At 40.6% G+C, this 16,257-nt stretch overlaps 2 protein-coding genes across 5 annotated transcripts in view; both read right to left on the bottom strand.

Annotated features, from left to right (window-relative positions):
- The window catches only part of LOC143902823 (uncharacterized), a 243,254-nt gene that overhangs the window by 93,334 nt on the left and 133,663 nt on the right, over positions 1–16,257 (bottom strand). The gene's annotated exons all lie outside the window — the stretch shown is intronic.
- On the bottom strand, positions 13,634–16,251 carry LOC143902832 (uncharacterized). 2 transcript variants are annotated; one of them, XM_077416019.1, is made up of 5 exons: positions 15,745–16,251; positions 15,157–15,674; positions 14,343–15,068; positions 14,121–14,283; positions 13,634–14,039 (listed from the first exon to the last, which is right to left on the bottom strand). In XM_077416019.1, exons 3-5 carry the CDS (start codon positions 14,411–14,413, stop codon positions 13,959–13,961), a joined length of 315 nt encoding a protein of 104 aa, XP_077272145.1. In that variant the 5' UTR covers positions 14,414–15,068; positions 15,157–15,674; positions 15,745–16,251; the 3' UTR covers positions 13,634–13,958. The 2 variants fall into 2 exon arrangements, with proteins under 2 accessions (XP_077272145.1, XP_077272147.1); XM_077416021.1 differs by having other exon boundaries at positions 13,634–13,997; positions 15,157–16,250.

Genomic DNA, 16,257 nt, shown 5'->3' with positions numbered 1-16,257 from the left:
CTCGCTAAGATAGAAAGAGAAGGGAGTATACTTGTGTGCACTCGGGTGACGTTTCCAAACGCAGCCCTGATCGGACGGCGCAACGTTAACGGAATCTCGAACAGTTATATATAATATATATTACTTAAAACTAATTATTTATTATTAAAAAAATTAGTAATTATTTTTCACTAATTATTTATTTTCAAATAAGTTGTAATCTATTTTTGACAAACTATTAATTATTTTAATAATGAAGAATTTATTTTTACTAATTACCATTTCTACCTAAATATTATCAATTTTTACGTGATTAGTAACTTTTTATAACTAATTATTAATTTGCTAATTCAAAAAAGCTTTAGGTAAATATGTAGAATAACGGCACCCTCTCCGATTTCTTTAAAATTTTCAAATTTTGTGTATTTTGGATGGGAAAAAAATTCTCAAAAAAAAATTGTCGCTTATGTTCCGTTTGTTTATAATTAATACTTAAAATATCACAATATCGGTAAGTAAAGAAATAATAATTTATGAATATATATTTCGCTTCTTACTACGGTTACGAATGATATTTTATTCGCCCCAAAGGGGCCTTAATGTTGGAGTTCGGCAGAGGTGGGTGCGCGTGAAAAGAGTGAACTATTCCGTTTGCTTTTAATATAGAACACTGTATTTGACAGCACAGATAAGAATATAAATTGCGAATCTTACAAATCGTTTGAAGTAATTACGTTCACGGGGATCGCTTTCGCTCTGAAAAAGTCTCGCGTGTTGTGCGTGCTCGCTTCGTGTGCGGTCTTCTGTAGATAAGCTCCTCGTGGCCCCCGGTGGGCCTCGCGGTACAGTCTGCGCAGTCGCGCTGCCGCCCCTTCTTTTCGCCAACGTTCTCGCCAGTGCTTCGCGCCCCGATATGAGCCCGGATTATTTCGGCATTTCCTAACACTCCCTTTTAATCCGGACTCAAGTTTTACAAACAAAATCTGATATTAGTTTCGTTTATTTCAACCTTAACTTATTCTATTCTTTACTTATCTTATTATCTTTAATCCTAATCCTAAGTATTTATCTCTTTTATCTATTCGCTTATAGTAAATCGATCACGCTACTAAGGTTTTTTTGTGTTTCTCAAACTTTACAAAGCTTAACGGTTTTATTAGAATATCTGCTTGCTGATTTTCCGTACAACAGTATTTTATGTCGATGTTATTCTCTGCTATCTTTTTCTGAATAAACCGGAATCGTATGTCAATGCGTTTGGACCGTCTGTTTAGTATTCCTGTTTTCATTAAGTGTATCGCGCTCTGATTGTCTATGTGGATTTCGGCAGTTATTGTCTTATCTCTTAACTCCTCTAATACCGCTTTAAGATATAGAACCTCTTTACAACATTCAGCCGCCGAGATCAACTCTGCTTCAGTACTGGAAAGCGCAACAACGGGCTGTTTCCTCGAACACCAGCTCACTGGTCCTCCACAATATTTGATTATATAGCCCGTGGTGCCCATTTCTCGTCTCAGGGTCACCAGCGTAGTCCGAGTCGCAGTAGGCCACCAGTTTTCCCGCGCCCTTCTCTCCGCCGTACACCAGCCCGAGCTCCTTGGTTCCCTGCAAATATCTGAGTATTCTTTTAACATTTAAGATATCTTTACCTTCCGGAGATTGTGTATATCTGCTGCTATAGTTTACAGCATAGCAGAGATCTGGTCTTGTTTTTGTTGTCAAATACAGAAGGCTTCCTATCGCTTGTCGATACGGGAATGTTTTCCGTACGTTTTCGACTTTTGAATTTCCTTCTGGTTGTATCGGCGTGTTCGCTGACTTTGCATCTTTCATTCCGTACGTTTCGAGAACTTGGTTGGAATAGTTTTTTTGACTTAGCTTCAGTCTTTCTTGCGTTTTTTTTTAGTTCCATTCCCAAGTATGTTTTAGGATCCTCTTCCACTGTCAATTCAAATTCTTCTCTGAGTTTCTCCACCAGCTTTAGTATTTGTTTCTTACTCTTTCCAAGAATAATGCCGTCGTCTATGTAGACCCCGAGGAACATCTGTCCGTTTTGGTATTTAAAAAGGCAGTTTTCCGTTGTCAGTTGCTTCAGCCCTTGTTTTTTTTAGCGATTTCGTGAATTTTTCGTTCCATTTTTTTGGTGCCTGTTTTAGCCCGTACAGCGCCTTTTTCAGTTTGCAGATTTTGCCTTCTGCTTCTTCGAAGCCTTCCGGCAGTCGCATGTATACTTCTTCTTGCATTTCTCCGTAGAGGAAAGCTGTACGTATGTCGAATTTTACAATGTGATAGTTTTCAACTGCTGTCAGTGCAAGAATCATACGTAGCGGCGCGCTGTTTATCACCGGGCTGTAAATTTCCTCGTAGTCTATTTCTTTTCCTTGTTCACAGCCTCTTACGACCAGTCTCGCTTTGTATTTCCCTTGTTCCTTGATTCTGAAAACCCATTTGCTAGTCAGAATCTTCTTGTCTTTCACGTCCTTTTCGTCGACTAGTTCCCAGGTTTTGTTTTTCCTCAGCGAGTGCTTCTCCTCCTGTATAGCTTTCTTCCAGTGTTTACTCTCTTGTCCTTTTACTGCTTCCTCGTAGGTCAAAAACACCTGGTTCGCGTATCTTTGCGGCGGTCTCGATTCTCTTTCGGACTTTCGCATTGGTTTTTGCATTCCTCTCGTTTCTCGGTCTTCCTTTTTGTTCTTGCCAGTATCTTCCTTTTCGTCTGTTAGATCCACGTATTCGTCCTCGGTGTCGTCTTGATCCTCTTCTGATTCTTCGTCTTCTTCCTCTTCGTCTTCTTCAAGTTCATCCTCTTCATTTTTCTCGTAGCTTGTTATCATTAAGTTCTTCGTTTCCCTCTTTTCTTCTTGGGAGGTTTCGTCAAAGATTACGTCACGTGAGATTGTTATCTTTCTTCTAATTGGGTCCCACAATCTGTATGCGTTCTGAGTGTATCCTACAAGTTTGTAGCTATTGCTTCTTTTGTCTAGCTTTCTCAGTTGGCCCGTTTTCTTTGCGTAGGCTTTGCATCCGAATATTCTGAGTGATTTCAGATCTGGTTTTTCTCCATTCCACAGTTTGAATGCTGTCTCACTGTTAGTCTTGTTTGGACTCCTGTTATGCAGAAAAGCTGTCACCCGAACGGCCTCTCCCCATAGTTCTTTGTGGCTTTCTTGATTAAATATTAGTGCTCTAACCTTCTCCACGATTGTTCTGTTTAGGCGCTCTGCCTTTCCGTTTAGTTGCGGCGAGTAGGGAGCTGTGTAATTTAGGTTGATTCCTTTTCTTCTGCACCAGTCTTTGAATTCTTTACTCGCGTACTCTCCTCCGTTGTCGCATCGCAGGTTTACAATCCGCTTGTTCCATTTTGTTTCGGCGAGTGCTGCATACTCCTTAAATTTTTCCAGAGCTTCTGATTTATTTTTCATTAAGTAGACTGCAGTGTAGTTAGTATAATCGTCTAAGAAGGTTATAAAATACCTTTCGTTGTCCCACGTGCTAGGATTTATCGGGCCGCAGACGTCGAAATGTATTATTTCTAGCGGTTGCTTCGCTCTTTTCCTATGTTCTCCAAAGGGTGTCCTTGAATGCTTTGCTTGTATACAGACCTCACATTTATCTCTCATTTTTTCGAGGTCTCGTTTGTTTACGGATATACCCTCCGACAGTTCCAATAACTTTCTCATGTTTTCCGTGCTCAGATGGCCTAGCCTTTCGTGCCACACGTGCGCTTCATTCCTTTTTTCTGCTATGTGGGCTTCTTGCTGTGGTTTCTCCTGAAGTTTCACTTTGTACAGTCCCAGGCTGTCTTTCTTTCCTTGAAAGATTACTTTATCTTTTTTAGTTATTAACACCTTGTCTTCTTTGAACAGGACTGTTCCTTCTTTTTGCGTAATTGCGCTTACCGAGAGCAGGTTCTTTTTTAGATCCGGGACGTAAAGTACATCGTTCAGGGCGCAGTTCTGAAATTCTATTTTTCCTCTCGCTTTGGCTTGCATGGAGCTTTGTTTATTCGCTACTCCTACGTTTGTGCGCACTTCTTTAATTTCCCTCAGCTTCTTCTTGTCGTTCGTCATATGTGAAGTCGTCCCTGAGTCGATAATCCATTCTGTTGAGTCAGATCCGTCAATCAGAAATGACACTTGGTTGCTTTCCTCTTTGTTCTTGTTTTCTGTTTTTTTTTTTCTAAAAAAGCAATCTTTTTTTGAATGGTTCTGCTTTTTACAGATTTTACATCCCGTTTTTACCTTCACCTTGCAATCTCTTGCTATGTGTCCTGTCTTTTGGCATGCGAAACATTTTGTGTTTTTACTTACTGTTTCATTTCCTGACCTGCACGAGCGAGCCACGTGTCCCTTTTTACCGCACTTGAAGCATTTCTTTTCTTCTACTTTAAACGCTAACTGATCTTCGTCTCCTGCAGCTCTGTGTCTTGTCTCCTCCACCAAAAGTCTGGCCGTAAGGTTAGCCAACGTCCTCTCTTCCGCTGATACGGACTCCCATGCGCTTGCAAAAAATTTGTAGCTATCAGGCAAAGTTGTATCTTTGAGATTATCATATTATCGCTTATTTCTTCGCCCAATGCCTTCAGTCGATAAGCTAGATTTTTCAGTTCCGCTATATATGTAGTCACATCAACGGATTTCTGTCTTTTGTTTTCAAAAAATTTTTGCATTAACGCGCACTTTTGTTGCTCCGAATCTCTTTCGTATATCGTTTTCAGTCTTTGCCACATTTCGTAACTCGACTCACAGCTTAAGATATGTACTAACGGCTGCTTATCTATCGTTGTGACTAGGATTTTCTGAGCTTTCGCGTCGTTTTTATTCCACTGTTCTGTTAATTTTATATCTTCCGTGGGACGCGTCATTACTGTATCATAGAGATTGTTAGCTTTTAATATTATTCCCACCTGAAATTTCCAGATCGGGTATCCTTCGGCAACCTTAAGTTTGCCCACGCAGTCTAGGCTTTCTCCACTCGTGTATGTGGCCATCTTCTTCCTTCTGTTGTTTTCTACTTTTTCTTGATTTTCTGCGCTCTTACTCGGGAGGATTCTTTACGCCTTTTCATTTCAGATCGCGCCACGCCACGTGCCTGGGCCCATAATCTGTTGGAGTTCGGCAGGGGTGGGTGCGCGTGAAAAGAGTGAACTATTCTGTTTGCTTTTAATATAAAACACTGTATTTGACAGCACAGATAAGAATATAAATTGCAAATCTTACAAATCGTTTGAAGTAGTTACGTTCACGGGGATCGCTTTCGCTCTGAAAAAGTCTCGCGTGTTGTGCGTGCTCGCTTCGTGTGCGGTCTTCTGTAGATAAGCTCCTCGTGGCCCCCGGTGGGCCTCGCGGTACAGTCTGCGCAGTCGCGCTGCCACCCCTTCTTTTCGCGAACGTTCTCGCCAGTGCTTCGCGCCCCGATATGAGCCCGGATTATTTCGGCATTTCCTAACACTTAAAGGGCGTTTTTGAGGAACTTTCCCAAACCTTTACAAAAATCTTTACATCCTCCTACTCTTCTTCCTTTTTTTACACATATACTCACGTGGCGTTTTGAAGGGACGTGCCCAACCCTTTACAAGTTTGCTTATATACTAAGCCTGGCCTTTGTGTGATCCTATAACAATACACCCTCCCTACCCCTTCCAGTGTCTTCCCTCTGGGCCCTCCCCTTTGTCCTCTTCGACCTCGTCCGAATTCATCAGGAGATTCTCCTCCATCTTCTTCATAATTTCCTCCTAATTTCTCTCATAATTTCCTCCTCTACCGACCTCCCTTTCCTCCTAATTTCTTTCTCTCTTTTTTCCCATCTCTTTTCCCTCTTTTTTCCTTCTTTTATTTTTTTCTCAATCGACTTGTCCTCGTCCATTTTCACCTTCATTCTACTTCCTTCTTTTCTTCTTGCTTCAAGTACCTTCCTTTTATCCTCCTCGCTTCCCATCCTTACCAGCAAAGTTAATTATTCGCCTCTCAGTCCTATCACGTTCACTTCCCTCACTTCTACCTCCACTTTCAATCCTTCTGTAAATAACTGCTTCACCTTTTTCCAATTTGAGTTACCTCCTTCCCATCTCTCTCTCTCTTTCTCTCTCTCTCTCTCTCTCTCTCTCTCTCTCTCTCTCTCTCTCTCTCTCTCTCTCTCTCTCTCTCTCTGGTGAGTACAGCGTGCATGTCTGCTGTGTTGCTCCTGCTTTGAATCGACATATCTCTGCCGTAAGCTGCCTTCGGGCTCCTTTGTTACAGGTGTGAGCATGTTTTTTTTGCTGCTTGTTACGAGCTATTCATATCTCGTCTCTGCTATTGCCTGATTATTGGCATTTGAGTGACGAATATTTCTCATGATTGTAACCTAAATTCTGAGAATTATTCTTGAAGGACGTCGACCCCTGTTGCGCATGTGCTGACTATCTGACCTGCTCTTTCTACACTTTATTTCCGAAGTGTGCATGCCGTTGGAGTGGTACTTTTAGCGATCTACGTGAGTTCGATCATCCTGTTGGCTGACCTGCGCGGTGTTGCTGTGATCTGATTGGCTGACCTGCGTGAGATTGATCGATCTCGAGCGTTGACATTACTGTCAAGTCGGCAAAGTGTTGCTGTGATCTGATTGGCTGACCTGCGTGCGATTGATCGATCTCGTGTGTTGACATTACTGTCAGGTCGGCAATGTGTACGCGGAGTGTCTGCACACGCTCATCCGGGCTCTCATCTGATTGACTCTTGCGGCGTTGCTTGCATCTTGATGAACTTTATGTATATATAGTGCGTGTATATATGGTTTTTGCGTGTGTTTTCGTGTTGGGGTCAGTTAAGCTTAGCACACATGCAGCCTACGTGTTGCAAGTGTAAGAAATCAATTGCGAACAGGTCGATTGAGTGCAGCGGGTGCAGTAGGGTGTTTCATCCTGGGTGTATCAGGGCGTATTCAGTGTCAAGGTACGCTGAATCGTGTTGCGTATCTCTTTTATCGTCATTGGCTTTACCCCCTCTTACACCAACAACTGATAATACCGCACTTTCTTTTGAGTTTGATAACATGGCCTCTTTAACTGACTCGCGTACTCAGTCGACCTCATCACCCCCATTGCCTGCGACAAATGAGCTTTTGTTAAGTCTGATCGAGCAGATGAAGCAGTCTGACTCTAAGATCACTGCGTTCATCGACAATCAGCAGAGAATCAATGACGACATTACAAGGTCCGATCTTAGAATTTCAGCCTTCATTGAGAGTCAGCAACGTACAAACGATGTAATTAATAGTAAGCTCGATCAGATTAATAGCTTATCCGAAACCGTAGCTAGTAATACTCAGCGCATTTCGTCGTTGGAGCTAGAGAACGCGGCTCTTAAGAGGGAACTACAGGATTTAAAAGCGACTCACTTGGGTCGGCAGGATTGCAACAATAACGAGATCATCGTGTCTGGGCTGCCGGAACCGCTCTTTGTTGCTCCGTCGGTAGCTGCTCTGAATATGCTCGCGGTGCTTGACGCTTCTAGCATCTCACCTCATGTTCTTAATGTGAGAGCCGTTCGCAAGTCTCCCCCTGGTTCTTCGTCTTCTCAAACTAATGCCGCAACTGGTAACTCACTAATCGTTACTGTAACCTCTAGTATTGTTCGGGATCTGATTATCTCGAAAAAGCGAACCAAAGGCACAATCAGGCAGGGTGAGATTTGTGGTAACAACTCAAAAAGTTTTGTATATATTAATGAGATGCTCTCTAAGGACAGCTACGAATTGCTGCAACAAACTAAACGCGTTGCTAAGGAGCGGTCATATCGTTATGTATGGGTAAAGGGGGGTCGCATTCATGTTAGACATTCCGATGGCAAGCCTGTTATTCGGATTGATTCCCACGCAGATCTTGATAAGCTTGTTTGACTCACCCATGCTAATCGCTCATCGTCTTCCGTTATGCATTGTCGCCCTGTTTCTAAGTCAACTGAATTTCTAGTAGCTCAATTTAATGCGAATTCTTTGCGTGGTCATATTGAATTCATCCGACTACACCTTATGACCAAATCTTACCATGTTATTTCCGTATCTGAAACTTGGATTCATGCAGATATCTCCGACAATTTGGTTGCCTTAGATAATTATTTTTTGTTGCGGCATGACAGAGTGGGACGGATGGGCGGGGGGGTGGCATGTTATGTTAACAAGTCACTTCAAGTCAAAATTCTAGCTACCTCTAGCAATCTTCATATTAATTCACCTGAGTACATGCTTATCGAATTACGTTTCCCAGATGGTCAATCAGTATTATTCGCGTCCATCTACAGAAGACCTAAAGGCCTCTTCTTGCATAACTTTGTTGAGTCTCTAGCTGGATTCTCACATCTTTACAAAAATATAGTCATAGGGGGAGACCTAAATTGTGATTTATCCTCTGATTGCTATGAAGCAAATTATCTGCGTGCGCTTATGTCTAGTCTATCTTTGCATATTATCAACTCTGAACCTACCTATCATACGGCTACCTCAGATTCATGGCTCGATGTTTTGGCTGTGGATGATGCAGACAAAGTTTCATCATTCACGAAATCTTCGTGCCCGTTCATTGCTGGTCACGATATTTTGGAATTGTCTTTATCAATTAATGTTAGTCTTGTATCTCAACGCTCCATGTCTCGACGAAACTTCAAAGACATTGATACTTCTGAATTTGTTGAACATCTTAGATCTATTGCTGATGTGGCTCAGGCTGAGACTTACGAGCTGTCTGACACCAATGTTGACGGTTTCTGCAACGTGCTGTCTCGCAATTTGTTGCAGACTCTTGATGTGTTTGCTCCCATGAGGGCATTCGTGGTCAGAAGGCCTCCAGCACGATGGCTTACGTCGGAATTGGTGGCTTGTATGCGTGTCCGCAATCAGTTATACAAACAGGCTAAACGTTCCCGCTCTCTATTGGGCTACGCGACCTACAGACTTTTCCGTAACCAGCTGAATGCGGATATCAAGCGTGCTAAGAGTGATTTTCATTACAACTCACTCATCAATATTACTGATCCGGCTAAGTTATGGCGGGAATTAGCTCGGCTGTGACTTGCGAAATCGACTCTTATTTCTCCGTTACATTTTTTTACGTCTAATCAGCTTAACCTATACTATGCTTCGGTTTCTAATGCCCAGCCTCCTTGCATGTATTCTGATTATGTCTCGGCCATTGCTCTAGTAGGCCCTCCTGTTAATAGGCCTGAATTCGTTTTCTCTTCTGTCTCACCTCGCTCTGTTTTTGAGGCTATTTCTGAGAAGCCTCTTCATTCATATGCATCTGGGGCCGACGGTATTCCTTTGTATGTTTTGCGTATTGCTTGGCCAATTATCTCGTCATGTTTGACGTCTTTGCTGAATCGATCTCTACATTCTTCTGTGTTTCCGTCTGAGTGGAAGAGAGCTTATATTCGTCCGCTCTCAAAAATTCGAACACCTCTTTCTCCGTCTGACACTAGACCGATTGCTAACTTGCCAGAACTGTCTAAAGTATTCGAGAAGATTGTGGCTGCACAAATACTTGACTATTTACACGAGCATGACATCCTTAATCCCAGACAGTCTGCGTATCGCTCTAGTTATAATACTCAGTCAGCCTTCTACGTGTTTGCAACGACATCAAGCAGGGAATTGATGAAGGTTTAATCACTATTATGATTCTCTTTGATTTCAGCAAGGCGTTTGACACTGTTCCCCACTTACTGCTACTTATCAAGCTTAAAGAAATTGGCTTTTCTGTTGCAGTCCTAAACTGGATATTCTCGTATTTAACTGGTCGTTCTCAAGCGGTTATTGACGATGCTGGGAACCTCTCTAATTGGGTATTTACCTCATCTGGAGTTCCGCAAGGTTCCGTACTTGGCCCTCTCTTGTTTATATTATTCATCAATGACATATGTAAAATTTTGCGTTATGTGCTTCACATGATATTTGCTGACGACATTCAAATTTATCTTTCATGCTCACCTGCCAACATTTTACATGCCTTGGAACTAATTTCGAGAGATGCCAACGCCATTTTTAACTATGCCAATTCCAACGGTCTCAAACTCAATCCTGCAAAATCAAAGGTCATCATATTTGGCAGTCAAGCGTATGTAAACGGCATCGATCTTATCAGTACACCGCCTATTGTCGTAAACAACACGCCTTTACCTTATGTGAGTGAGGTACGGAACTTAGGTGTCATCCTCACGTCCAATTTATCCTGGACGAATCATATCTCGTTAGTTTCGCAGAGAGTCCATCATGCTTTATACAATCTGAAATACAATAAAAACTCTCTTTCCACCAATCTCAGGATCAAGCTCGTAACAACCTTGATCATACCGCATATTGACTACTGTTGCCTTGTATACCATGGTCTGACCAAGGAACTGAACACCAAGTTGCAGAGACTTGTCAATTGTTGTATTCGGTTTATTTACGACCTTAAGCGAGATGAACACATTACTCCATATCGACGTAGGTTGAATTGGCTTTCCGTTGAGAATAGACGGTACTACTTTCTTGGATGCCAGATTTATCGTATCCTGCACTTGAGCTCACCATCATACCTGCGTGAACTTTTTACTCCGCCTGATCCTACTCTTAGGAAGTCTGACCGGCTTGCTTCATCTTCTACTCAAACTTTTCATATTCCCGCTCATAGAACAGTCGCCTATAGATCCTCTTTCCAGCTTTCCTCCATTTACTTCTGGCATTCTCTTCCTAACTTAGTTACCTCAGCATCGTCTTTTGCATCATTTAAAAGCCTATTTCGCATGTTCTTGCTTTCATCTGAATCGGACGTATAAGTCTTGTGTTCTTTCTTCTTTTTTCTTCATTGATCTGTGCACTCCCTATTTTTGTATTATATTGCGTTACCCTATTAGGTTTTAAGTTGCGCTAGTCCCTAAGTTGCGTTAGCTATAAGTTTGTTTTAGTATTATATTACTTTGTCTGAGAGTGAGCATATGCTGTTGTAATCAGACATTGTTGTCTTTTTTGCCCCTTAGCCATTGCTCGGGCATAATTAAACGTATCAATCAATCAATCAATCAATCTCTCTCAAAGAAATTATTAACGGTAATGCAAAACCTAGGGATGAGGCAATACGTTGATTGTCCAACGAGAGTTACAAAAGATAGTCGTACAATGGTAGATTTAATTTTTTCGAATAAAGAAATAAAGGTACAAGTGAATGAGAAACCGAAAATAACGGACCATGCATGGCTAAAAGTAGAATCTAATATGAATAAAAAGAGAAATAAATATAAAGAATTCAGAGGCAGGGACTATAGTAAATTTAATGTAGATGAATTTCTTAGAATAATGGAAGAAAGAACTGAGCAAGGTCAAGGGCTAGATATAAGTATAAGGGCGGAGAGATTTGTTAATAGTATAGTAAGTGTAATGGATACTGTAGCACCTAAGAAAAAGTTTAAGATTCCGAAAATATGGGAAGGGAAAATGTGGTATTCAGATGAAATTAGAATGGCAACAGATAGAAGGGATGAGGCTCACAGTAAAGCAATAAGCTCAGGCAAAGAACAGGACTGGGGATTTTTCAAGAATGAAAGAAATGCAGTAGTTAAACTTATTAGGGCAAAAAAGAAAGAATATTATGAGAATATGATAGATAATAATAGGAGTGATCCTACAAAAATGTGGAAAACTTTGAAAGAATTAATTAAAGGTGAGCAAAGGGATTCAGAGAACATCAATAATGTAGATTTTGAAATATTAGAAGACATAGAAGAATGCAATATAGCTGATAAATTTAATATATATTATGTAAAAAGTATTAGCAACATTGTGCAATCTATTGGTAATAAGGGGATAGAAGGCACAGGTAGGAGACCTATTTATGTAATCGAGAATAAGGGAATTATGGAAAATTTTGAGCCAATTAGTGCAAGTGATCTGGAACAAATTGTTAGGGAACTACCACGAAAGAACGGAACAGAGGAAGGGATAAATAGTGATATACTGAAAATGGTGCTACCTGTGATAAAAGATGAGTTTGTAGGGGTAATAAATGATTCGCTTAGGACAGGTAAATTTCCAGAAGGATGGAAAACATCCACGATAATACCGATACCAAAGGTAAACAAACCAAAAAAAGCGAGCGAGTATAGACCGATCAATATGTTACCGATATATGAAAAAGTATTAGAGTTAGTTGTAAAAAAACAGTTAGAAAAATTTCTAGAAGACAATGAAATAATAACCGAATACCAATCGGGATTTAGGAAACAGCAGTCATGTGAAACAGCAATTCAAAGTTTTATCGAGGAATGGAAGTTGATAATTGAGGAGAAAAAATAGTGGGGGTGTTATTCCTGGATCTTAGGAGAGCGTTTGAGACAATAGATAGGGTACGATTAGTGGAAAAATTATATCAGTATGGAATAAGAGGAGTGGTACTGGAATGGATAATATCGTATTTAAGTAATAGAAAGCAACAAGTTAGATTCAATGATATATGTTCTAAAATAATTGAGACAGTATATGGCGTGCCACAGGGATCAGTATTAGGACCTCTATTGTTTATTTTATATATAAATGATATAGTTAAAGTCTGTCCGGAGGGAAGTATATTTAGATTATTTGCAGATGACACGACCGCAAGTGTAACAGGAGAAAGTTGTGAGGAATTAGAAATAAAACTAAATATGGTGCTCGGTATACTTGAAGAATGGATGAATGTGAATATGTTAAAAATGAATGCAGATAAGACTAAATATATGATAGTTAGAAGTATAAGGAAAGAAATAAAAACAGACATAATAGTAAAAAGTTTGGATAGAACTATAATTGAGCGTGTCGAGATAGCGAAACATCTGGGTGTAATGATCGATAGTAAACTCCGTTGGGAGAATCACTGTGATTATATGTTAAAGAAAATAGGGAAAAAAGTGAGTTTTCTGAATAGAATAGGAAATGATATATCGGCGTACACTAGATGTACTGTGTATAAGTCTATCATAGCGCCTCACTTTAAATATTGCGCAACGATGTTAATAGGCATGGGTGAGACGCAACTGAATCGACTGCAAGTGGCACAAAACCGTGCCATGAGAATCATACTGCAATGTTCGCGATATACAAAGGTAGAATTGATGCTGCAAACCCTTAAGTTTATGAATGTAAGACAGAGGCTAATGTACAATGTATGTATTTTTATTTTTAAGATAGTAAGAGGCATAATGCCAAAACATTTAAGTAATAGGATAGAAATAGTAGGAGATGTGAGTGGACGGCAAACGAGGCAGACTGAGAATATTAGAATTCAATATCGCAGGACCTGAAGCGCACAGAAAAGTATATTTTATGAAAGTTTAAACATGTATAACGCCCTGCCGATAAAAATTAAGCAATGCAAAAAAATTGAACCTTTCAAACGTAGGTTAAGAGAATATATTGTACCTCATGTAGAGGAATTAATTTAACGATATTTTATGTAAAAAAAATAGCCGAGAAGGCTAATAAAGCTCAATCAATCAATCAATTAATCAATCAATCAATCTCTCTCTCTCTCTCTCTCTCTCTCTCTCTCTCTCTCTCTCTCTCTCTCTCTCTCTCTCTCTCTCTCTCTCCCTCTCCCTCTCCCTCTCCCTCTCCCTCTCCCTCTCCCTCCCCCTCTCCCTCTCCCTCTCCCTCTCTCTCTCTCTCTCTCAAATTGATTCTGGGCCTACCTATCACACGGCGACTTCTGATTCCTGGCTTGATGTGTTCGTGATTGATAATGTCGAAAAAATTAAGTCCTTCTCTAAATCTCAGTGTCCTTTCATTGCCGGTCATGATCTCCTTGTGCTGTCTGTGTCTCTTAATTCCAAATCTGCCTATCATCTACTATTTCTCGACGGAATTATAGGGGCATTGATGGTTCTAAGTTTTGTGATTACCTTCGTTCCATTGCTGACTCTGTACGTGCCAAATTGGACTCGTTACCCTGTCATGCCGGCGTGGACAGTTTGTGCGAAGTGCTGTCTGTCAGCTTATTGGGTGCACTTGACGTCTTTGCCCCTATTCGTGTCCTTGAAATTAAGAAGCCTCCTGTAAAGTGGCTTACCTCGGAACTGATGGCAATGTTACGTATTCGTGATCAGTTGTATAAGCGTGCCAAACGTGCTAATAGCCTCTTAGGTTATGTCACTTACAGACTTTTCCGTAACAAGCTCAATGCTGACATCAGGCGTGCTAAGAGCGAATATTACTTTAATTCCCTTATGTGCGTCAATAATCCTGCTAAACTCTGGAAAGAGCTTGCTCGGCTTGGACTCGCCAAATCCACTTTTGCTTCTCCTTTGCAATTCTTCTCGCCTGACAAGTTAAACACATACTATGTATCTGTTACGAACGCTCAGCCGATCTGTACTTACTCTAACTTTATTTCAGCCATTGCTTCAATCTGTGGTCCTTCTGATCGCCCTGAATTCGTCTTCTCTACCATCTCGTCGAATTCAGTATCCAAGGTTTTATCCGAAAAACCTCTTCACTCGTTTGCATCGGGTGTAGACGGAATTCCCTTGTTCATTCTACGTCTTGCATTGCCTATCATTCTGCCTTTAATAACATCCATGATGAATCGATCTCTGGACACTTCTGTGTTTCCGTCTGAATGGAAAAAAGCCTACATTCGTCCACTCTCAAAAATTCGAACACCTCTATCACCGTCTGACACGAGACCGATTGCAAACCTGTCTGAACTTTCTAAATTATGTGAGAAGATTGTAGCTTCTCAAATTCTTGATTACTCACATGATCATGACATCTTAAATCCCAGACAATCTGCATATCGTGTGGGCTATAACACACAGTCAGCACTGTTACGTGTGAGTAATGATATTAAACAGGGCATTGATGATGGATTAATCACCATCATGATACTCTTCGACTTTAGTAAAGCGTTTGATACAGTTCCCCATTTGCTGTTGCTCATCAAGCTTAAAGAACTTGGATTCTCAAATGCTGTCCTCAATTGGATTTTTTCGTACTTAACAGGTCGTTCTCAAGCGGTTATTGATGACACTGGTAATCTTTCGGAATGGCTGTTTACTTCATCAGGAGTCCCACAGGGCTCTGTACTTGGTCCTCTCTTGTTTTTACTTTTCATCAATGATATATATAAAATATTACGTTGTGTGATGCATATGATCTTTGCTGATGACATTCAAATTTATTATTCATGCTTACCTTCCAACATCTTACGTGCATTGGAATTAATTTCGTTGGATGCTAATGCCATTTTTGACTATGCTACGTCTAACGGTCTCATGCTTAACCCTGCAAAATCCAAGGTCATTATATTTGGCAGTCAAGCGCACATAAGTAGTATTGATATCAGTCGTCTTCCACCCATTGTTGTAAACAGCACGCCTTTACCATTCGTTTGCGAGGTAAGAAATTTAGGTGTTATTTTTACATCTAATCTATCATGGACGAGACACATCTTGCTTATCTCACAGAGAGTTCATCATGCGTTGAACAAATTGAAGTTCAACAAGAACTCTCTTTCCAAACAGCTTAGAATCAAACTTGTTACAACATTAATTTTACCTCACATTGATTACTGCTGTCTCGTATATCATGGCCTGACCAAAGAATTAAACATCAAATTGCAAAGACTAGTTAACTGTTGTATTCGATATATTTTCGATATTAGGCGTGATGAGACCATATCACACCGTATAGACGACAACTGGGATGGCTTTCTGTTGAGAATAGACGGCATTATATTCTCGGTTGCCAGATGTATCGTATTCTACACATGCGTTCGCCCACCTATTTGTCTGAGCTTTTCACCTTTCCTGATCCATCACTCAAGCGATCTAATCGTCTTGCTGAATTATCTGTTCAAACTTTCCATATTCCTGCTCACAGAACAGTGGCTTACAGAAATTCATTCCATCTTTCCGCTGTTTATTTTTGGCATTCACTTCCTAGTACAGTCACATCGGCAGCATCTATAGCATCTTTTAAAAGTCTTCTTCGCGAGTTTTTGCTTTTGTCAGAGTCTGAGTAATTGGTCTCCTCCCTTTCTATTGTGCACAAGCGGTACTATTTTGTTAGTTTTAAGTTTCGTTAGAATTAGTATAATATGTTTATCTTACGTTATATTTTGTTGAGAGCTTATAATTATGTTTATAACTACATTTATACACTTTTGCCCCTTAGCCATTGCTCGGGCATAATAAATCTATCTATCAATCTCTCTCTCTCTCTCTCTCTCTCTCTCTCTCTCTCTCTCTCTCTCTCTCTCTCTCTCTCTCTCTCTCTCTCTGAGAGAGACGACGG

This window comes from Temnothorax americanus, unplaced genomic scaffold, assembly GCF_048541705.1.
Source record: "Temnothorax americanus isolate GAGA-0224 unplaced genomic scaffold, ASM4854170v1 Scaffold40, whole genome shotgun sequence".
Taxonomy (NCBI): Eukaryota; Metazoa; Arthropoda; class Insecta; order Hymenoptera; family Formicidae; genus Temnothorax; species Temnothorax americanus.
Note: the sequence above shows the minus strand (reverse complement) of the source record. Positions and strands in the feature narration are given on the sequence as shown.